The sequence below is a fragment of the Tyto alba genome, unplaced genomic scaffold, assembly GCF_018691265.1.
Source record: "Tyto alba isolate M040663 unplaced genomic scaffold, T.alba_DEE_v4.0 Super-Scaffold_8, whole genome shotgun sequence".
NCBI classification, from domain to species: domain Eukaryota; kingdom Metazoa; phylum Chordata; class Aves; order Strigiformes; family Tytonidae; genus Tyto; species Tyto alba.
In genome coordinates this window covers 17,658,809-17,682,919 of record NW_024881329.1, presented here as the reverse complement: position 1 = coordinate 17,682,919, position 24,111 = coordinate 17,658,809, and the positions used below count along the sequence as shown (strand labels likewise).

General features: G+C 39.9%; 1 protein-coding gene across 2 annotated transcripts in view; it reads right to left on the bottom strand.

Annotated features, from left to right (window-relative positions):
* The window catches only part of ANO1 (anoctamin 1), an 80,881-nt gene that overhangs the window by 20,008 nt on the left and 36,762 nt on the right, over positions 1-24,111 (bottom strand). For both annotated transcript variants that reach the window (XM_042785122.1, XM_042785121.1), the window contains exons 3-13: positions 22,543-22,869; positions 20,152-20,250; positions 18,446-18,597; positions 17,104-17,158; positions 14,196-14,247; positions 11,446-11,511; positions 10,892-10,947; positions 9,326-9,367; positions 5,726-5,790; positions 5,020-5,154; positions 3,526-3,686 (exon numbers count right to left, since the gene is read on the bottom strand). In XM_042785122.1, the coding sequence (XP_042641056.1) occupies positions 3,526-3,686; positions 5,020-5,154; positions 5,726-5,790; positions 9,326-9,367; positions 10,892-10,947; positions 11,446-11,511; positions 14,196-14,247; positions 17,104-17,158; positions 18,446-18,597; positions 20,152-20,250; positions 22,543-22,869 (1,210 nt within the window). The remainder of the gene's footprint in view (positions 1-3,525; positions 3,687-5,019; positions 5,155-5,725; positions 5,791-9,325; positions 9,368-10,891; positions 10,948-11,445; positions 11,512-14,195; positions 14,248-17,103; positions 17,159-18,445; positions 18,598-20,151; positions 20,251-22,542; positions 22,870-24,111) is intronic.

Below are 24,111 nucleotides of genomic sequence, written 5' to 3'. Positions count from 1 at the left end.
AAGGGTTCAAGCAGGTGCAATATCATAGGTTAAGTAAGCTAAAAGAAAGGGCATTTGTTACATCCACAGTTTCATGTAGAAAGGTGCCTATATTTTTTTAAGGGGTGTAAGAAAGTCAGACACTCAAACTTATTTAAATATTTGTATGAGTGACTAATGATATTGTTGGTCTTCATCTGCATATAATTCCATCCATAAGTCCAAACAAACCTGTGTTTTATCTATACAAAATATGAATGATTTAACTTGCCTTGGACTGATGGGATAGTTATCTCCTCAAAGATATCATGATAAAGCATTTTTATATTGTTATAATTACATCCATCTAGTGGTTTAATAGTATGGTTAGCTCCAGTCGTCACACCCAAACCCAAGTACTCATGCCAGTGTGAAAGCTGCAGCTGCTCAGGCTGTTAAAGAGGAAGCCTTTAAGGGTTTCATCATTAGAAACATTGCCATTTTCTTTTTGATGAAGACTTACAGAAAAGAAACCTCGTCAAAGCAATTCCTGAGTTCCAACAAATGATCCCTGTCTATATCAGTCTATCTGCCTCTGAGACTAAGCAAGTTCTCAGAGGACATATTTAGATGCTGGGAATACACCAGTGCTGTATAATAAATAAGTGATTATGAAAGAGGCAAGTCTACCAAGAAATGGCATTCCCAGGGGACTTTCCCGCAGTGAGTATTAACAGATGTGCTGAGAAACATTCATATCCAGAAAAAACGGAGGCAGGGAGAGGGTAAGAAAGTTGAATAGAGAGGAAAGGACACCCTCAGGACTGGAACCAGCTAAGGTCATGACGTTCATTTGCCTTCCAAGTGAAACTCTCATGTGCAAAACTTACAACTGAGCTCCTTTACAAGCCATAGGCTTCCTGTAAATTGTGTTGGTCATAGCTATAGCTTAAGAGGGTCTGTGTCATGGTCCTGGAATTGCCTCCCCTCTCCCTGCTGCCGGCAGCTCTTGTGCAGGGGTCTGCAGATTCCACATACAGTGAACAATATGGAAAATGAATGATACATCGTTTCTTAGTGCTACTAGAAATCCTTCCGTGGCACTGACTTACAACAATGCAAAATGAAAAGACTGCATCTGAAACACATCCAACTCATTCCAAAAGCCCTCGGTGAACGTGCCAGGTAGTGATACACAGCTGCTTTGCCAAGCGTACCTGCATTTCATATTTCATCAAGGCCTATAAGTGTAAGTGGAGCTTAAAAACTCCCAAAGGTTATTGTCCAGATGATCTTATCTGGATTCTCTGACATTTTTAATGCCATTTAATACCAAACAGCACTGGGCCACGGTCCATGTTTAATGCTGAACTTCTGACCGGGGCCCAGCTCAGTGCTATAGCTGTTTTAACACTTGCGTGAGTGGAGTTCTCCAGGGTGTTACAATACCACCATGATACAAAGAAAGCCTAGCCAAATGTTTGCTCACAATAATACCCCTGAACTTGGGCTCATTTTCTTGCTATGCTAAGGATGCCCTGGGTCACCTGAGCAGGTTACTTGGGTCTCTCCTGCCTCAACTCTTCAACTGTACATGAACCTAATGAAACTTCTCCTTATGTGCAGAGGTGCTCACAAGCAGAACTTGGAGACTATATATGTGCCTACTTTAGAGACAGACAATTTCCTTGAAAATTAAAGTGCTCATTTCATTTTTTTAAAAAAATTGTTTTGACAAATCCTTTAGAAATGAAATTTGCAATAACACAAGTTCAAAACTATGTGAAAAAAGTTCTGATTTTCCCAATTCAAAAAGACCTTTTTGAAACAACATTTATTTTATATGGTATTGTACAATAAAGTTTTATGTTGACCCTCAAGAACTTGAGGAATTTCATATCCCACTCCAAAACGATCTCAGATATTAAGCCTGATTTTGTACAGAGCACAGAAGCTGGCTTCTGCCAATTTGCCTTTGCCCAAGAATGTAAAAAAATGGATGGAGGGACCCATGGTTGTTTGCTAAGTAAAGGGAGGCAAACAGTGTTACTTTTTGGACAACAGAGTGTGCACTGAGATCCACATGGAGTTCACAATAATGGTACATGAGGGAGACAGAAACCAATACTTGACTCTCTGTGTGAGAGAATCAGACTATTTAAAGTCTCTGACACCACACCCTGCTTTGGAGTATATCACATTTCTCCCTATATGCTACATGGCAAGATGATCTCTAAGACAGTGATCCCTCCTTTCTGCTGCGAACCGGACAAGTTCAACCTCCCCAGACTTTCCAGCTTTCCCTCTGAGCCTGTAGTACTCCTGACTCCCCACTGTTCCCAAAATTCCCCTGCAGGACCGTCCTTGTCCTTTTCCTTATGGTACTTGGTAATGAGCTGTTAGCATTGCATCTAAAACATAGCTATCTCAAGTGGAGACCCTGTCAAAAAGGCAGTGCTCTAAACTGAATTATGTTGAATTGTACTAAAATCAGTTCAGATGAATGTTAATGTAGAAATGGTTCCTTACATACTAGAAAAAATAAAAACTTCGGCTATGGTTTTAGCATTAAATATAATCCAAAACAGGCTATTTGCTAACTTGCAACAAGACATACAGGAGGGGCAAACATCATCTTGTACTGACCTCACTGATGCTGGGAGTGTGTGGCGATCAAACTTCAAAGCTGGGAGGAATAACACACACTTCCCTATTCTCTGTAGCCTCCCTGTACAGGGCTCCCAGTTACAAACATGGGGTTTGGATCCCACCAGTTCCTTTTTATCTTAACAGCCCCTCTTGGCCTGCAGCGAGCACGGGAGACTCCTCTCCTCCAGCGCCCGTGCCTGGTGCTGAGGTGCCCGAGCAAGGAAGTCACCATCCCTCCTCTAACATGGAGAAAAGCCCTCAATAACCATTCCTGAAGACACTATCTCAAAGATTTCATGAGAGGTTTAATATTTTTAACCAAGTTCTACAAGTGTGCCAAGAAAGGTTAAGTGACATGCTCAAATACAAGAGCAGTCAGCATCAGAAAAAATACCTATAGCACCACCGCTCCCGCTTCATGGTGTACATGCATGATGTCTGCCTGCTGATAAACTTAATTGCATCTCGGAGCACATTCAAGAATCAATCTTGGTTTGTCCTGAGACGCTAAAGGCCATTACACTTCCCTGCGGAGTCCTCCTCACGACCCCAGAGTACATTAATACATTTACTCTGTAATGTTCTAAAGTGGAAGCTGGCTCTGCAAGTAGATTTTTTTTTTTTGGCAAGCTGTGCAATCCCATTAATGAAATTTTGACATGCCACGCAGCAGTTTTATGACAGATGCTTGACAAATTCATTTGATACTCATCTTGAGCAACTTTTTGAATTTTAGCCTTCAGTCCAAAATATAAATTTGGGGGTGACAGTTTCATGGGAAGAAAAAAAAAAAAAAAAAAAAAAAGTTCTTTATATAATTAACTGCCTGAGTATAAATACACTGTTTTATCTCTTCTGTTTCTTCCTGTTGTATTTTAAATAAATAAAAACTTAACATGAAGGCATCTGTCTTCTTACCCCAGAGAGCCATGAAGACTGAGAAGAAGACAGTTGCAGGGTTATCAAACAGATGACTTGCGCGAGCAGTTGCACAAGCTGAGCTCATCTTCCAGTAGCTGCATGTTCTGTCACACAAGGGACACATGGTGATATTATTTCTCTGGTCACACATTTCCATGCTGCAATGAAGCAACAAGATATGGAAAAAGCACAGTCAGTACAGCTCCATCTTCCACACTCCGATGAGCTTTTCTCTTCTGCATAGCATCTGTTTGTGGGCTGTAGGACCATCAGATGCTGTCCTCCCAGTGGCTCCCAGCTCCTGCCCCGGTGAGCTGCTCTGCCCATAACCTACACCATCGTAGGGGCTGAGATCCTCCCATGAGCCTGCCGTCTCCCTCCATCCCCAACCCAACTTCTATCCCAGGGAGTAAGACATAGCAATATGAGAGGCATAAGTCTCTATTCTTTTCACTATAGGATCTTACAGTTTTTTTTTTTTTTTTAAAAAAATCATTCTTGTTTTGAAATACTAACTACAGCAATAGATAAGGTACAAGGGAAGTGCTGAGTATCAAGGGACTGAAGTTCAACCAATTTAACTTCTACGCACTCCATCTGTGAAATAGCAACAGTGACGCTCCCTTTGACTTGTCTTCAAGTTGGAAGCAGTACAAAGCAATCTTCATGAACAAAAAAAATATCTATTTTTCGATATCTATTATCTGCTTTGTTACTCAGGGACCATGGTTTTTGTACAAACTATGTAACGTTCATCTACAGCTGATGATGCATGCACTGCAGATAATGCAAAATCATAAGGCTTTAAAAATATTATAATACAAAACGTACTAAAAAAAAATAAACATAGTAGGACATCAATATTTTGTTAATCTGACCACAATTGCTTATTTTAAGCATGTATATTCTTGATTCATCTTTATGTCACACAATGCCCTCCTCAGCATTTTGTGACGGGAAGCACTAAAACCTATCATTAGCAGTATTTTGTTGGTTTGTTTTAACAGAATGATCTGAGTTAGGGGAAAAAACCCAACACCTCAGCAACCGGCCAAGAGTTATTTTTAGTACATCAATGCAAACTCCACAAGTAATATTCACAATAAATGCTAACAATTTAAAAACGTGCTGCAGTTCTGCTGCCCACTCCGCCCTTGGTAGCGCTCCATTGCTGGCTGGAAGCAGAAACTGGTGGGACTGCGAGCTCCCCAGTCCGTGCGGAGGGGGATGCATTTTAAGCAGAGCTTCAAAAAGCCAAAGCGTGCAGGGGGGGAGCGAAGGGAGAGTTGGCAGACAGACCTGGGCAAGCCACAGCTGGCAAAGACGGATTCAGGTGTCGAGCTGCAGGTGGCAGAGGGCAAGCCCTAGAAACTGGGAGCCACAGTTTTAGCTGTGGTCGCCCTAGGTATGCGTGACAAAGCATTTCTAGAGAAAGATAACTTTGAGTTCCTAGTGGCATCCAATAATGGAACCTATTTATTTATTTATTACCTTGGTATATTCTCATCCACAGTTGCACAGCCATATAGGAAAACGATAATCCCTACAATTGAAGCTGGAATAAGCATTTGCGTATAAACTCCCAGCCAGGCAAAATACAGTCCAATCTTCTCTCCAAAGTATTTTCTGAAATACATTAAAAAAAAAAGAAATTACAGAGAGAAATGTTTCCTATTTCTTAAAATATAACATGGCTAAAATTATGAATTGCAGCTGGATTAAGCATGGAGAAAGTAAGATCTGACGACCTGTGGGAATTTTTTTCTTCTCAGAGGACTCTCTTTCTCATGATGCTTGGAGTTAATCCAGAGACACAGGCACCACGAAAGCAAGTCAGTTCAACTAGTAATTTTTTTCCCCTTGTGTTTCTGCTGTGTATATTGGTATCTCTGGATCTTCTGTGAGTTATTCCTCTTTAAAAACCACCTTATTTTCTCCAAAGAGTCCCAGATCTCACCACAAGAAAACAAAATTCATTAAAAACATGTTCCCTGAAAGCTTTCGCACTAGGTGGGATACATCACTGTGTTTCTAAACCCACAGAAAACTCCTTTTAACTCAGTGAACTTCCCATTCTCCAGAGTCCTCCGGGGTGGCACGGAAGGCAGCATCCCTGCAGGGACACCAGCACAAGCATCACTGTGCACAGCTTCAGCGCTGCCCCATGGAAACACAACGTTAAGGGCTGAACTCTTACCTCACCAGGTCAATTGGCTGATATTTATAAAAGACTCCATAGCTCGCCCACTCCTCACACAGGAGCTGTAAAACAGAAAAGCAAGGCAAAAGCTGAAGCACTGTGTATACCAGTGTTTTCTCCTTTGGTCCCAGTAAACTGCAGAGCTCATGCTGTGGATCCAGTCTCACCACTTTGTGGTTTCAACTCATAATCTGCCAATACATGCAGTCTGCATTAAGTGTTAAAAACAAATCTGATGATTTGGCATGCTATAACACAGTGATGAATTCTAGTACATTAAAAGCCTCTTCAGCAACTGAACTGATGGGTAACTACAGCAGGGACAAGGAGAGCAGTCCTGATTTTGTGGTCCATAGGAAGTATCTAGCAGAATAGATGTGAAAGATGAATATGCTTTGAGGTACAAGGCAGAAACAAAATAGATTAAACTGGTTTGTTTTCACTACACAAACTGTAATATTCAGCATCCATCAAGAGGTGATATGCAGAGGTGCCTCAAAGGCTGCATTTAAGAGTTTTTCAGCTTTAAACTAAAAGAACATGCTTTCCACTCATCCTTTTGGTTAGGATACAGGCCAAGGAAAACAATGATCCCCATTAGTGATTTATAAAATTGAATCCCTCATAAAAGTAGGTTCCTCTGCGACCTTCAACTTATCCTTTACTTCATAAAACACATAAATAGCGCTTCTCAGATCTCATTTTTTTCTTAATTCATTTCAGCTAACAGAGTGAACAAATAACCAGTATGTGTATAAAAAATACTGGATAAAATGAACTGTGCTTGCTGGCCACCCAGCTATCACCTCCGCTGGGGGACAAGGGCAAGAGAAGTTTTATATCTGCTTGTCAAGTCAGATCTCCCTTTACTGCTTCTCGCCCTGCTTCAACCCAGTGACATGAACTTGGTAGCATGATGTTCCTGGACCAACTACTGATATTTCAAGGAGATGCTCTGATGGTCACTTCTGTTTTCATTAATACATCTGGCAACAACATCATCTTTTTTTTTTTTTTTTTCCTCCAATGTAAGAGTATGAACTGATTATTGCCAAGGTATTACTTTTTATCATATGTTGGGTAAAAATGTAAAAAACAAAAGGCAGAAAATTTCAGAGCTTGGCTACACAATCCTCCATCAGTGGGTGAGGGCTGCACAACCAGCTCAGCTGTGGAAGCAACTGCAATGGGCAACCAAGTCCTAAACCAGTTATGGTTACAGGGAGGGCAACAGTATTAATCTTGTTCATAATAGAACAGACCAAACAGGATGTTATTGCTTAAATTTGTAGGCTATTTTATCATGAGAAACTTGACAGATGTCAGCCTCCTACATCTCTCCACTGAAATGCAGCAAAACAAGGAGGGGCAGACTGGCAGTCCCGCTGCTGCCCCTTCCCATTCCTACTTCTTGCGTTTTATCACAGAGAAGTCATACAGCGAATAATGTTTCTCGAGCAGTTTTGCAAGTCTCCTGCCAAATCATTAACACAAACTTTCCAAGCCAGACTGCTGTATTTCTCATGCAAATGGTTCAAGCCATTCAAAAGATACAACTTCTTTGCTTTTACAGAAATGCGACATCAAAAATATAAGTGGACTATGGATTTTCCCCTCTGCAACCCAGAATCATTAATCTTTATTAGTTTCCTTATAATAGTAAAGAGCAGAAACTGAAACGTAAAGGCAGGCCTTTATTAAACAGAAACATTCTTGCAAATTTTATTTTTATTCTGCTTTAGGCTTCTTTCAACTACATTTTCCAAAAGTTTAAGGCCAGCTGCCTATATCTGGGAAACAATGATTTGGGTCACCTCAACATCCACTGCACTAGCTAAGACCCTTCCTGTAATTATTTTTTTACTTCACTTTTACAAGCTAAGTTTGTGCTGGAAATCAGATTCATTTTCTGCAGTCTAAACTGGTCAGGCATATCAGGAAAATACTAAGATAAGGAGATTCTGCATCAGTGCCATGTTTCAGTTTTGTACAATACTTCAAACCAAATCTATGCCTAAAGTACAAATGAATTCTCTCATTTATCCTGACATTTATCAGCCTGATACTCAAAGCACAGCTTCAAAGACATGATTAGAGGAGATCAGCACACTAGCCTTAAATATTTACTTCATTTCTATGCCTCAAATCTTTAATTTTGTTGTTAAAAAAGGCACAAGCCTGGCCTAGCACTGGATTAGATTACAGAAAGCTTCAAGACACCAGAAGAGACATGCCAAAACACACCAAAAGATTATTTGAGGGAACTGGAAGTCAAAAGCCAAGGTAAACATTTCCAAACACACAGTGAACTTGTGAAATAAGTGAATTTGTGAGGTTTGAAAAGTTAGTAATAAAGATGATAATCCAGATGCTTTGAGAAAACATGGACTTTCATCCCATTTTTGGTTGAGCAATGTGTTGCTTAATAACGAAATGACAGGTATGTGGTATTTTTAACACAAATCAGTAGGGGGGGGGAAATAACAGTCATGGTCTTTTGATGAGCCATTTGCATCTTAAGGCCCAGCAGACCTTTAATTTTGGGTATCCATTTATATCGACCAATCCCAAAGGGCTTTAGATCTGCTTTTCTTATGACCTAAACGTCCACAGCACTTTTTTGGAGACATGACCATGAAACAAACTGGAAAGGCAAAGTTTCAGGTCTGAAAGCCCAACATATATGGCACCCAAATTTAGTAACTTCTGAGAGAATTGTCTGTAACCTCTCTACTTCAGTTTTTAACTGATACACATAAAAAAGCCTACATTTTTTAGAGAAATGTGATTGGGAGTATGTAGTAATTGTGGAAAAATAAATTACATTTTGAATTTAAGAAATCAACATTTCTGCAAAGGGTGAAAAATTTGCTTTTTCTTATGAAAAGTATTTCCTTAGCAAAATTCCTACTCATTTTACCACAATAAACAAATGTCTTTCAGTATACAGACAATAAAAACACAATTTAAACCACAGACTTATGCAAAAAGTGATGCAATGCATCAATATACATCCACAAGGCAGTTTCTGGCTGAACAGCACACATTAAAGCTTTGCTGAGAGTGTCTCATTTCTGATAAACATTTGATCTTTATCCTTCTGAATAACTTTAATGCTTATGTTTTCAATACCTCCCCCTCCTCCCCCCAGCCCCAGTTCTGATCCTCACACTCCAGATCAGCAGCAAAGGAATTCAGTAGAGGTTGCAGTGCTGAGACTGGAGCTCGCTGTGGAGCCAAGCAGGATTTCTGTCAGATACAGGTACCAGACTAGAAGTGAGCATATTGTTCTCAGAGCTGTCCTGAAATGACACCATCTGAACTTTAAAAGGAATTATACGTAAATACTGTCAATACTTTTACCAACATGGCAAGAAATTTATCATTATCGAGCTTGGTAATTATACATATCCATACTGCATTCCACATTCAGGCAAATTTAAAAACTGGAAAGTACTTCTGTACTTCTGCTGCTTGGCATTTAGTGCCTTTTTGCAGTATTTTCTGTGAAATCTTGGCAAACATCCAGATTCCAACAGGTGATTCTTCAGGCTGGGACTCTTGTAAATATGTTAAACCCTCTTGATATCAACTTACTTTTCTGTCATTAGGTTCAACATTTTCACCTTCATAGTCACCCTTTAGAAAAAAAAAAAAAAAAGAAAATCTGCGTCATTCAGTGAGTTGCGTCCAGAGCTGCTATGCGTTTTGCATACCCATGTATCCCGCTCACTTAATGCATCAAAACCAGAAAAAGCAATCTGTAAAATAATGCTGTATTTCAAGAGTTCATTTGTCATAGCACACTGTCCTCTGTTGTCAGGCACATTAAGAAAGAGTAATAATGTCTGTCACTGGGGAAAAAGGAATGAATAAGTGATAAAGGTGGCCTAAAAACGTCAAGGGAAAGCATACGGTATTGCCATGGTATTTGGGGTTCAGCTCAGTCCACTGGAAAGAGAAGAGACCAGCTGAGAGAGCTGATCCCTATCCGGACTCACCAAACGCTCAGGGCTGATTAGATTTGAGGTTTTAATTTCGAGCTATTTTTAAATGTGATAAAGGATTAAACTAAGACAATAAAAAACTTATATACAAGACTATCAGTAGCTGTCTAAAGATGTGAGACAAGTATATGCAGAGAAGTTTATTTAACCTTTCTGGATTTCTAAGTGATATTGCTGTAGTTTAAGAGTGCCTGACATTTATGATAAACATCAGGCAGATAAAGAGGCTGTTCTGGTCTCAGTTACACCGAGATAAAACATTCAAGGTCCCATGTAAAACCAGTGTGAATGAGGGGAGCAGAAAACTAGCAAGACACACTTCATCTTCCCATCCCTCACCAGAAAAGTAGCACCAGGCTTGACAGCCCTTGTATGCTTACACAGCCAGTACACAATGAGTAGCATGACTGCCACATCCCCTTGACATCTGTCAAGTCTTTCTGTAAGGGTCTGGCTAAGAGCATGTGTTTGTCAGCTCTAGTCGTACCTTGAACCTTCAAGTAAAAATGTCATCAGCATCCAACTGCTGTGCACCTCTGGTAGGATGGTGATCCCCAGCTCAGGTATGAGTGCCACCAAAATTCCCAACCTATTTCTAATCCTCTCAATTGAACACACTCTCAACCTTTTACTGAGCCACTCAAAAGCAGATTTCATCAGTAAGGTCTGCAGTCATATCCAGTCCCATGAAATAGGTCACTCCAAATTCTTGCTTATGGTTTTTCCTCCAGTGGCAACCAACCACACATATGCTGACATCTCTGTACTTGCGATGCCAGGGAGATGTGGATGAGGCAACTAGCCACTTGGTGCCCCAGGAATAAAAATGTTTCCTATCACTGATGCCAGGGATCTTGGGAGCAAAAGGTCAGAAAATAACAGAAGCATTTCATTTGCTAAGCCACCGAAATAACTCTTCTAATGTTACGTTCAAACATCACTGATGATCATCAAAGGTAGAACAGAGGTGGGGAATTCATTAACAGTGAGCAGAGTGATGGAAACAACCTGCAGAAGTTACTGCAGTCGTGATACAAGTGAGCAGGAAATCAGGACCCGAAACACACGTTTGGGATGATGCCATTAATACGTAACACATTAAGGATTTCTTGGTGTCAGATAGTAGACATGTAAAATATATTGCAAGATCACTTACATCATGCAAAGGATATGCAGCACTGTAAACTCCATTGGCAAGCAGACTGGTAATCCCTTGAAAAATAAAGACACAATAGTTATTTATAATTTCGCGGTTAGACAGTTTCACTTTATTGTCCTTCCTGGAGATTTCCCTCAAAATAACAGTCATTTAGTTAGATAATGATTTTTCTGCCATCTCATTCCTTTCCATGTAGTTTCATTTTTAATCATATAGGTTATTAAACATGACTCATTTTATGAAATGGAAAACTGCAGAGAGCAAGAGGAAGTCATATATATTTGAGAATCAAGAATTAGAAGCCAATGACTTGAAATTAGTCATTAAAATAAATTACATTTTCTGAAAAGTCAGTTTGATTTAAGGGCAAGCCTGCAGATTTGAAAGTGTGTAGCAGAAGGCTCGATCACAAGAGGAATATGGCTGGAATTGATGGCATATGGGAACATGCATACGCACGCATCACCCACACAAAGTTTTGAATTCAGATTTCAGATTGATTAGAGAAATTGTAGGGAAAGCCTTTGCGAAGACCTTGGCGTAATACTTACCATATTTACCACATTTTCGTCTTTTATTTAAAAGGGTAGTTTCCTTCTTTCTTCCCTCTCCTTTCCCTGTTTACACATCCGTTTATTAGTGACATGCATGAGGCTGAAAGCAGTTAATGCTTCATCTATAAAATGTATGTGGCATAAAGGACTTCGAGGAGTCCTGCCTTCCTGGGTGTGGTATTGCTCCTTAATTTGGGGCTAGAGCACGGGAGGGGAGGGTGGGTGGGGAGGAGATAACGTGTAAGTTTGGAGGAGCACAATGGTGAGGGGCACTTCAACACTGCAGCTCGATGCACCAGTCCCAAAGGTCACTTGGCGGGACCTGGACCTCTGAGGGCTGTAGCACATTACTCCTCTAATGTTCCTGCTGCAGCTGCTGGCATTAATATAGCTACTTCCAATTATGGAGTATTACCCACATCCAAAGGTGTCATGTTATCCGTGAAGATGCATTTGGAGATTCAACGAACCAGTCTTGGGTGACGAATCAGAGCTAAGTCAAGTACTTGTCTTTGTGCAAGGCTAAGCTCATTAATGCCAATTAATAAAACCAATCCTGGCCACTGGCATTGTGGAGAATTTAAAAGGACTTAGAAAAAGAAAAGAAGAATTACGTGCTACAGTGTGCCCCAAGTTGCCCATCAGTTTGTTGCTAAGAAAAGGCTGTGGGACTGGATTTGAAGGAACAGTGACTATGAACCAGGAAACAGCTCACCGCAGGTTCACCAAAGCATTTTTGATTGTTCTTGAAATGAGAATTTTTCAAGTTCATTAACATTTTGAGATACTAATCACCTGCTGGAGGAACTGCTCCAGGAGTGCTCAGTATTCTGCAGTATCATTAATTTTCAAAGTCCTAGTTAAGATTCTACAGTATTATGAATTGTCTTGCAAATGTTTCCACATTTCTGGCAGAAACAACTAGTGAGCAGGTAAATTCTGTCTCTAGGGCTGTGTGACCGACTGAAGAGCTACATAGTACAGAGCTGCATATCAGTATTTAACAATGAAGACAGATTCCCATTTTCACAAATTCACAAAATAAGTAACAAAGACTGCAGTGTTCACTGGGCAGCCGCCTTTTTCCTTCTGGGCAGAAATGTTGTAGCGCTATCTGTGTTTGCTCAAATCTGTTTGCAACTTTTGCTGTGTTGTAACCCAGCATTCCAGTGCTGGAACACAAAGGATCCAATTGAATTATGCTGAGTATACCCATGGACAGGCTGGCCTAATGACATTTTTATTAGGAATACTGTGTGACCTTGCCAATCTCAGGTAGAAGAATGATCCAGGAATCCTAACACTTTACTTTCCTTTAGCCTCTGGCCTATTCAACTAATGTCTAATGTGTTTCCCATTTCTGGACCAAAAAAAAAAGAAAGAAAAAAAAATAAATCAAGTGAGTAACCAATTCCAAGGCAAGAATTCAAACTGAGCTCTATGACCTTCCCCTTTCAAGAGTGCAAATATGTAATTTCCAATGAAAATGATCCAGCACCAGACTTGAAAAGGGTCCTGAAAGTCACAGATTAATGTGTATTTCCCATGCTACAGGGAAGCAGTACTTCTGTTAATACTGGCTGAACACCAAAATTTAGTGTATATAAGGACTCAACAATTGTACATTGTATGTTGTTACTTCAACAGAAAAGTCAAAGCATGGAAATAATTTCTGGCATAATTATTTGTCTATTATTTGATGTATTTTTAAGCGGCTGATGGGTCAATATTGAACAGAACTACCTGTAATTCAAGTTCTCATTGTTTTATTTAACTGCTTGTAGGCAAATAAATGCTGTAACAGATTCCAACAGCTGTCAAACATTTCCTCCCATGTTCATGAACTTTTTTCATACAAATTTGTTTCTATTGGTTGTCTGTTAAGAAGCTTGGATATGAAGGAATTCAGACTTCTGCCTTATATAATTTGGTTTGCCATTAACTATTTGCTAACTTTGGTCCCACAGCCAAGTATATACCTTTATATCACAATATGTATAAAATATATGATAGCTGAACAGGAAAAATTGCCAACAAATCCTTAAGGTGACCAGATTTGCAATTCCTTTTTACCCATATTATGAATTTAGTTCTGAGAGCACAAGACCTAAGGCTGAAATACTAAAAGTACTGGCTGTGGCAGGACAGACTTTGCACCCACTGACTTGCAACAACAGTTTTGAGAGCTAAGAGACAGGCCAGCTTTTAGTGCATGCCTTAGTCCTTGGCCGTTCCACCGGCTTAATCTCAGTTCCACTTAGGAAAGTGTTTTGAGCAGTCCTCAATTAAGGCCATTTCACTCAAGTCACTGAAAAGCCAGCCCACTATAAAAATGTGAGTTTACTACTTAAAAGAAATGGGCCAATCCACAGACTTTCACTGCAGTTATTGAAATTCACAGTTATACCCTCATCCACTTCAGTGAGTGTAAAATTGAACCAACCCAGAGCACGTATTATGCACTGGCTTGTATCACATCCAGTCCTGCTGCAAAGGACCTAACTAACATCTGCAGGGGCTGTATGCTCACTTAATATTTAATTTAGAGTCTAATCTATATATTCACATTTGAGAAAATTCCAAACACCTACATTAATTAAATTAAATTTCCAAATAAAACAATTATATCCACATATATCAAATTAGAGAGCAGGGGAAAAACCTAAACTCCACAGCCAGTTACAACTTGCAATTATTTTCAATACCTGAAAATAGTATCGATTTTAAAGCTAAATAAAGTTTCTTACCCATGCTATATTTTGCTTTGGTACATGTTGTTCTTTTCAATATTTCATAAACCTACAGAAGTAAAATAAAAGAAAGTAAAGGGTTACTTCAAACACTGCTAGTTAAAAGCACAATCTTTTTTGTGTACAGCTCAAATATTGGCAAAACCAAGATGTTGATGAAGTCATCATTCTTTAATAAAAGTCATGGTATTCAGGACAGCAGGGCTTAAAGATTTCCATGCTGAGTTATCTGTACAAGAGAGAAAGCTTATCTAAATAGCCAGCTACCAAGATAACTGATCAGGGAAAAACAGGGCTACATCTAACCACTCAGCTAACAGAGACGCGGAGTTACATCTAACCACTCCCATAACAGAAATGCTATTTTTTCTCATATTAGACATCCATCAAAGCTCAGAAGCCCTCTTCTACCCAGACCAGGTGGTGTGCTGGGTCAGCTCCTCCCTCGCCTCTGATGGTGCAAACTGGCTTCAACCCAAGGGCTACAGGCTTGCAACATGCCTGCAGCACGCAGCCATTTATCACAAACTGGACTAACACAGGCTGACAAAATTTCTGAGCTTGTGTGACCTCAGTAGCAAAACAGATGTATTTATTTTACAATTTACTGCATTTATTGTCAAATAACCTTTGCACATCTCAGCACACTGCCCGAGTGGTCAAATTTTCGCCCCGTGCTGCTGCTGTGCAGAGGTACTCTTAGGCAGGGCAAGCGCTCAGCTGGCAAGGGAGCGGGCAGCAGAGGAAAACCAAGAGCAAAAGCACCTGCTGCCCATTGCCTGGCCTGCCTGGAGAGCCAGGGACTGGTTTCCCAGGGATGCTCACTAATCCATGTGCTAAATTGACTGCCACTCGCCCGATTCATGGAAGGAAGTGAGCGAGAGCATTTGGGGCAAGCCCCACGGCTCATCTGCCTGTCATCATCTTGTAACTCCAGCGAGTTAAAGGGCTGTTACAGAGAGATTTCCAGTTATATAGTTTATTAATTTTTTTTTTTTTTTAAGAAAGTAAAAGGTCTTTGGCTTAGTTTCTATTCATCAAAGATTCACAGGGCGTGACTAGATTCCTGTTCATTTTGTAGTAGGTAGAAGGGTCAATATTTGCACTGTGGTTTAAAAATACGTATGGGAAGGGCAGGAGAAAACTTTAAGAAACAAGAATACAAAGAGAAATGCATGCAGGATAAGATGATGCCGGGAAACATTCAGTATGTCTTTTATTACCGGGTGATTTACAAGGATTTCAAACAAAGCAACATACTACCAGCATTATTGTTATATGACCAGTGTTCCTTGAGTGGTATAAAAAAAACCCCATCCCCCCTCTTCCTCCCAGACTCTGCTATGCTCATTTTGCTTCAGTCCATTCTTCAGTCTTGCTCACCCTCTTGTCCGATGAGGCCATTCTGTTTTGCTACCTTTCTCAGACAGCTTGTCATGAATTTTAACTCTTCATTTGCTCCCTTAAGTTTCTTGTACTTACAAGTTTTTGTACTCTCTATCTAGACATACAAAAGAAGATCCACAAACAAAAACTATGCCTTTTTTTCAATCTCAAATGAAACGTTTTATTGCAAATAAGCCAATTCAATATTTGTCTTTTTCTTCCTCATTTCTGTGCTGTTGCATCTGCCTTCCCTGCTCAAACTCACCTAGCCCTGATAACCTGTGCTCACATCAAATCAGCGCACTTCAGGCTACAGGGGAACTACATCATGGGGTCCACACACTGGAATTTCAAAGCACGAAAGGGAAGTTAGATATCTTACACCCCTTATCACTGTAGCAATAAAAAGCGGCTATAATTGTGATGTAAGCTCTTTTTGAAACCACTGAACATCCTAAAGGCTAATGTTAAATATAAGATAAAAGTATGGTCACAGTCACATTCCAATGCGATGATTAGCAGCGGTGGGATAGGCCAAAGAGTCCACATTATACTTTGAAAAGTGTTGCAGCAAGTGCTGCTTGGCATGGTCCCTTCCAACTGCTTGGGCTGTTATGAGCTGTCTTTTCAATGCCCCCCTCAGTGGCTACAGAGGAGGCTACACCTTCTCCCCCACTCTGCTTTATGTTCTGTAAGTCACAAGGAAGCACTCAAATGTAGCCTGTGACATCGTATTCCTGTATTAGGCTTCATTTCTGTAAGGGAACTGGAGAAGTTTAATTACAAGAAGAAAGGGCCCATGCTAGCACTGAAGGAGTAGAGAGACCCTGCAACACAAAGGCAGGAATGGCTCAGCCCAGTCCCAGTGCTGCGTACATGCACATCACACTTGCTAGCGTAACAGAGCGGAGCAGATGCATAAACAATCAGAACAAGATGCAATTTTCTCTCCTTGTTGCATCTGCTTCATGCAAGCTTTCATGTTAAATCATAACTAATATTAAATAAAAATAAAAAACCTCAACACTTCTAATACCATTCTAGAGAATTTTTCCCCAAAACTATAAATAATATTCCCTGTAAATACCTGGCTCTTTCATTGGAATTTGTCTTGGGAGATTTCCCAGCATTTTACAAAAAGAGAAACGTATAGTGACAAAAAGGTAAATGAGTCACAGGGGTGTAGGCAGCTGGTGGCAGAACCCGTGGTAGAATCTAAATCTACTGCTTTCTGATGAGATACCTACTAAGAAACTATGTCCCAGATTAACTGTGAACTAGAAAGAAGATCCAAATTATTTTCCAAGAGGCAGCAACCTGTCAGCATCAAAGACTATTCATTATATAAGGTAAAGCTGGAAATGCCTTATTTAAAATTTCAGTAACTGATGTCACAGGTGATCCCTGGCATTTGGTGAAGGCAAACTTGCAACAGGCAAAGTAGTAAAGCTGGCAAAGGGGCTGTTAACAGTATGGCTAAGGCAATATCCACCATAAATTATTTATATACAGTACTTACTATAGTGCTTCTTGTTTTGCTGTCAAAGAAGGAATCTCTGTCAGACAAATCAAACCTGTTAAAAGATTAGAAGGAAGCCCATTAGCTTAAAAAAAAAGCCAGTAATTTCCTGCTCTTGTTGACCCCTTCAATATTTTAATTTCTCCTGGGGATCTCTCATAGCTAACATTATAGCTTGTAGAAACCTCATCAAAAAGGAAGTCCATCCTCACTTTCATGTTTTAATGAGGCCACTTATACTTTTCACTGTTTTTTTATGTTTATAGGTTTTTCTGCACAAAAGAGGCTGTTGATGCTCATTTAAGTTGACTTCCTGACTACTGCTGGCCCTGAACTTCTCCTAATAATCTTTACGTTTTTTCTGTACCTGAAACCCTGTGACACCACTCTTGCCTCCCTTATTCAGCAAAGACACAAGTGGTCTCACTGAAAAAAGCCACCACTGCAAACAGCGTAAGGCACATCCACGCCTAGGCTAAGGAGCATCTTTTGGCCTCTGACCACCAGGCTCCTTTGCTGTAGGAACATCCTACATACAATAAATAAATACATACATTTCCTGCAAGTCCAAGAATATGGCAGATGTTACAAACATTGACTGGCCCAACTAAAATACACAACTTCAGCAGCATTCTGCATCCCTTGATTAAAAACTAAAAACCTCATATGTACAGTGAAGAAATCCTGCCCTAGGACTGTTATTTGTTCCAGCTGGCACATACATAAACACAGCCTTCAAAGCTTCTCCTCTGGGATGCTGGCCAAGGAAGAGCAGCAGCAAAGCAATCCAGGGCAGTCGAAACTCTGGCTGGGCCCCACCTTACGATTTTTTCCTACACCCACGTTTACAGCTATTCTTACTGATCTGGAATCGATGGCAAAGCTACCACTGACTTCGTAACATTTCCCAAGACAAGGCCTGATTGGCAGTACATGTGTGAGCTGCCCACACCAGATGAAATGATTCTGAAAGTTATCAACCCACATCTCTGGCTACAAATTTTACCGAGCATTTAATTTTATGTGGAAAAAAGACTATTGTAAACCACATTATAAACCATGTTTGGCAGTTTAACTGTTGATGCGTGTAGGTATACAGATATGTATTATCTGCCACAACAGCAGCTAAAACACATAGAAATTTCACAGAGGGGCTTTACAGAGCCTCATTCCTCAACAATGAAACAGAAAAAAGTAAATTTACTGCAAAATGGAAATATTCTTTACAGTAATCCCTAACAAAGTGTTGGTGTTCATTTTCCCTTCACCTGTTGGTGCCTTAGCTGCTGTCAGAAAGGCTGGAACCTGTTGACATGGACATTTACAGAAAACTTTCACTTACAAGTGCTGCTTCTCTCTGGAGAAGGGGTAGGAGAGGCGCTTCACCGTCTGAGGTTTGTGTTCTGCTACTTTTGGCTGGATGGGTTCTGTTATTTTTTGAATTACAGAATTAATCTTTTTCAGAAGACCATGGGTCTGATTGATCTGATACATCTGAGAGGGCAAAGAGAAAAACAGTAAAACTTTATTGCTTTTTGGTTATCCATAAGTGAGAGCAAACTGTAAGGAATAAACTATCAATTAAATAAATACATCACAGTAAACTATTGAGGAGTATAGCTTACCTTCTTGAAAACATACAGAAAAGGACAGATGGATCAGGAAGTCAAACCAGGGCAAGCAGGCGAAGCCTACTGCTTTTCCTCTGAGCCAAAACATGGCCCGTGTTTGATTCCAAATAATCAGACTGCTGTGTTCAACAGAGATATACTTGGCACTGGCTCCTGAGACACCAGCTCCTCTGGCACTTACGATTTTCTTGGTGCAATGGGACAAAGAAATGAAGGAGCTACAGAGTTGCTCTAAAAACCAACAGAACTGGTCTCCGCTTCCAGAGGGATTTCTTGGGAGTATTGTGCAGGTTTTAGGAGTTTCCCCTCTACCATATAAAGGAACCAAAATATCTTGAATCATCAGTTGCAATTCTGTAGTACCAAGTGCAGAAATTGTGTTAGCAGGTCACAAAAGAGGAATATGGGCTCCCCCTCTGAGCCACAGAAACTACGTGCTGATCCAGGGCAGCACTCCCACCACAAGAGGATGCTTGGCTAGAAATAAGGTTTTCAGGGTCTGAGGGTCTTCTCAGGCACATCACTTCTCTTGGGCAATGCCCGCAGGCTTAGGTGGCCTCTTTCACACAAAAAACAACCCACAAAATGCCCAGCCTAAGTTTTCTTTCGTGGCAAAGCAGCTATAACCACAAGATCACAACAGACTTTTTTTATCTAATTGTGCTTCTGATTAAAATCCGTGGTGAGGCAATAATGGGGATTAATATGAAGTCCAAACCAAAAATGTGGTTTTACTGTTGTAATAAATGACGCTGGGCTTTGAGACTGTCTCTTGCTCCATTATAGACTTCCCTCTGCAGTCTGGGACATGCACTTAGTATATGTTTAAATATTAATCCATCTCTATGCTATGCTCACTGAACAGGTAGCCATCTATCACAAATGATTTAGAATTGATTAAAATATACTGTCATTTCGTTAATGATATTTCAAATTTTATGAAAGGTAATTTATTTTGTGGTAGAGTAGTCCCAATTCCTGCAAATATGACTAACGATGTGTATGAAGAGTCACTAAACCCAGTGAGATTACTGCACACAAACTGTTACTTTTACGTTCATTTTTAGCAGTCTAGTGTTTCAGCTGAAAAAAACCCCTTCCAAAACGCACACATAAATTTCATCATCAATAGAAACCTCTTCTTTTAAAACATGCTGAGAGGATGAGGCATTGTATGAAATCACTCGCATCTCATACAGATAGTGGTAGCGGCTGGGAATTCTTGATTTCCATTCCTCCTTCCAGTTGATCTTTTTGCTGTCCCAAGCAAGCAAGTTCGTGACTCATTTTCTGTACAAATTAGTTAATTATTTTAAAAATGCTTGTGGGAAGAAAAGTCTACATTTGTAAGGTGCTCAGATATGAGCATATGTTTAAACTATGCCTTCCAGAGGAAAAAAAGAAAGTAAGGACTCACCTTTTTTGTGGGCATCTTGAGCTTAAGAAATTCTGCCTCTCGACACAATACATTCCACGGTGCGTGTATTTTTACAAATCCAATTCCATGGATTTTAGTCTTAACAAAAAGCAAGAGAAAAGGTTCCTGATGAGAGGAAATTAAATATATTTCCCCTTGTGTTTCATACGTATTTAAGGAACAAACAATCTATTACTGCCAACATGATAAATCTCATTTGTTTGAGACAGTTAGTTTCTAACAACAGGACAATCACCGAACACCTCTCTGTGCTGAGCTGCTATAAAACGTGACTCAAAAACGCTATTGTCTTCCAGAACAATTACCACAAGGTTAAACAGATAAAAATTGTTTGGGAAATAAAAGGCTAATGACTGTGGACACAAATATAGACTAAGCCAGTTAAATTTGAAGTGTAGGCACTCAGCCAAATGGTACGATTTCTTAAGTGCATTGTAAGTAAAGGAGCTGAGAGAGTCCCTGCTGCCTCCTAAGAGCTGCTCAGTATCTCAAAAGACCAGAACTACAGTAAGAAAGCAGCAGTCTCAGATATAGGTGTGAATACCTACATTAAAACACTATGCATTTTAATTAGGAAGACTGGTAGGAAGAATTCAACAAAACAGAAGGAAAAAACAAAAGGTAAATGTTAACGATATTAGTGGTATGCTTGGGTCTCACTAGTTCTTTGAGCTCTGTCCTAGATGGCTGGATATGGGGGGTTGCTTCTGGCACTCTCACATGCACCCATATTTACTCCCACAGAGTAATAATTTCAAAGCCATTGGACAAATGATTATCAAACTAGCAGGCATTCAGCAAACAGAAGAGAAAGAAAACTAATGAATCTTTCTAATCTTGTTGCTGTACAAACTCAGGCAGTTATTATAATAACTAGCTTTCACACAGCTATATTCCACACTGGCTTTCTAGAAATCGGTTACTCAGAGGACATAAATAACTGCCAGGCCTCCTGTAAGGCACGGCTTCCAAACCACCTTTGAATTTGCTTAATTGAAGAGAATTTAAGTGACTTATGAAAGTTCATCTGTTTAAGAAATCTTTGCTCATTTTTGTAATTAGTAAGGCCTCCAACACAACTTTGTGGACATGCTTTTCAAGGCCAAATGACTGCAGGCTTTTCCCTCTATACTGATGTGCTGGAGAAGGAAGCTGATATAAAACCCTGTGGCTTGCTTTCATCTCTACACATTCCAGATCTGGTTTGGTATCTTGTACTGAAAGAATAGGGTTCTCTCTCTTCTATGGCGTCCTGGATTGAACCCTAAGACCTTCTGCATAATTTGAAATTATATTATATGTCATAGGTGGGGACCTCCCATCTTGCAAAGGATTTAAATATCTATGACTTGGCACAGGCAGGCTTCCAGTTTACTGCAACAACTTGAAAGCTGGATAGAAAGCAATTCTTATTCTCACCTGGGGGATGGAGAAGCAACAGGTTTTTTTGCATTACACCATGCAAAATATATACTTTTTAAAAAAAATATATATATATACATGCACACATCATTATATACATGTCTGTAATTTGTGAATAATAGATGGCAGATTTATTTTAACACTCTGATCACAGGTCTAGATGTTTAACCTCAACTTTTAGACCCTGTAAATAAAACCAGCATAAATGTTTACCCTCTCTCACAGGAATTGCAGGCATATTGGTTGGATCAGTTAATTGTAATAGCTTTCTTTGAAATTAATACGGCTATGGCTATTTCTACTAATCACACACTGGCAGTACTTCACACATCATTTTTTATATAGTCTAATGGTCTTTTAATAGAATACACTGTTTTCAGGGTACAGGTGAAAGGCGTTACAAGCTGTACTGTTCACATCTAAGAATGGAAAGAGCAAACTGTAATACAGACCCACGCGCTGAAGCTAGAGCATGTACCAGAACCTCCTGAACAAATTTAATTCTCTTGAAGACTATACCGAGGTATAAAAATGTCACTGTCTGTATCAGGTATTTTTAATCAGAACTAGAATTACCAGTGGATCCAAACCACAGCATACTGTAAACCCACCAAATTGGGATTAGTGTTGAGAGCAATTTAAGCCTCACTTCTAGATGCAGCAACACATCAACAAGCTGTGTTGCAATAGTGGATGTGCCACGAGTCCTGGCCAAGAAAAGTAAGAAACTTCACCTCACTGGGGCAGTAGTAACACCACGGCCCATCCCTGTGGAGACAATTAAATCAGTGGGGAAGGATGGTACTGCCAGAACTGAAATAAAATTCTGGAAAAACTGAGCTCGTGTAACCTTGACAAGAGCCAGGTTCACAGGAATGGCTCAGCATCTCGCAGGATTTGACCACCAGTTACCCTCCTTATATTAAAGCATTTGAAATGGCTTCTTACATCCTCATCGCGTTCCAGTTCCAGACCAGCCTCCACGAGGTTCCCTTCATACTCCTCCCTGCGAAATCTCTTGTCGTCTTCATGGTAATCCACATGAGGTTCGCCTTCCCCCATTTCCAGCTGCACTCCCTTCCCAGGAAGTGGCTGGTCCTGCTTGGCACTTCGGGCACTTGAATCATTATGATGTATTCTCCTCGTGAGTGTCCTGCCTGCTGAGGACTTCTTGTAATGATAAACGAGGATGTAGTCTACTTTTCTCTTGCCGTCTCTGAAGTAGAGTCCATATTTGCAGTCAGCATCTGGATTTTTGGATAGGGAATTTAATAACTGGAAGCAGGGAATGGGGGTGTGGAAAGAAGGAGAGATGAGAAGAATAATGAGTACACATGCCAACACTGACACCATATCCTTGTATCAAGAGCACACAATGACCTATCTTCAAACAGCACACTTACAGGAGAAGCTCCCCCATGCTACTTACTCAAAACAATTTTGCAAGTTAACACCTGCAATTTTACTGATAGCCAGCTGGGATTTTATTGGCCAGAAATAAATAGCTAAAATGATTGGGATTTAATCTAATTACCAGCACACTAGCTCATAAATCAGCTACTTGGTGGATTTGGTTTCCTCATTTGGGGTTAATCACCACTAAGATCATCTGTCCTTTTCCACCCAAGACATCTGCTTTTCAATTCTGACAAATTGATTAATATCACGTGTAAACATTTCTCACTTCTCTTATCTATCATTGCAAGTTTGTATCATCTGAGAAAGAGATCATCTTAGATACAGACTGAAGGGAGCCAGCTGGTCATGAAGCGCAGCCAAAAAATGCAGGTGGACTGTAGCCAGGGAAGTGGGTTCACTGCTTACTGAGTCCATCACTTTTTTTTCCCCCCCACTTAGAAAACCTGTGTTGCTTTTCAATCTGACAGTGGCAAAGGCTTTATTCCTATCTTGAATTAATGCTGTGTAAGTGTTGCAAGATACAAGAAATATAAGACTTAAAACACAATTCCATTTCCAACCATTTATCTGAAAACTGCACAGGGCAACTGTAGAGACATAAAAAAGTACTAACAATTATTAATTTCTACTTTCAATAGCACTTCTCATGCATAATTCACAATTCTACCCTTGGAGATGCATAGACCATTTAAAAAAAAAAAAAAAGAAAATTCACTAGTAACTTGCATTTGGTTTTACAAAAAATATTCATCACAGGAGTGGCTTTTCAGGGACAAGGGACATTTTCTGGCTTTTAATTTTACAGAAGAATGTTAAGCCTCCATGTAGTGAAAAAGACTTGCTCCAAATGATAGCAATTGGCCATCAGTTGCAAATCATATCAGTCAGAATCCATTTGGGATGTATACACTTTGTGCTTATTTCATACATAAAACTGTGGATATAAGTTATTTGAAAACAGTTGTTTCTAAGACAGTCCAATTTTTAAACCTGAGATGAAAACAGCTTACTGTACAGTAAATCACAGCCCATATAGCCAAAACTTCATCAAAACCCACTTAACGTTACGCACATTTGCATACTTCTCTGAACATTGCT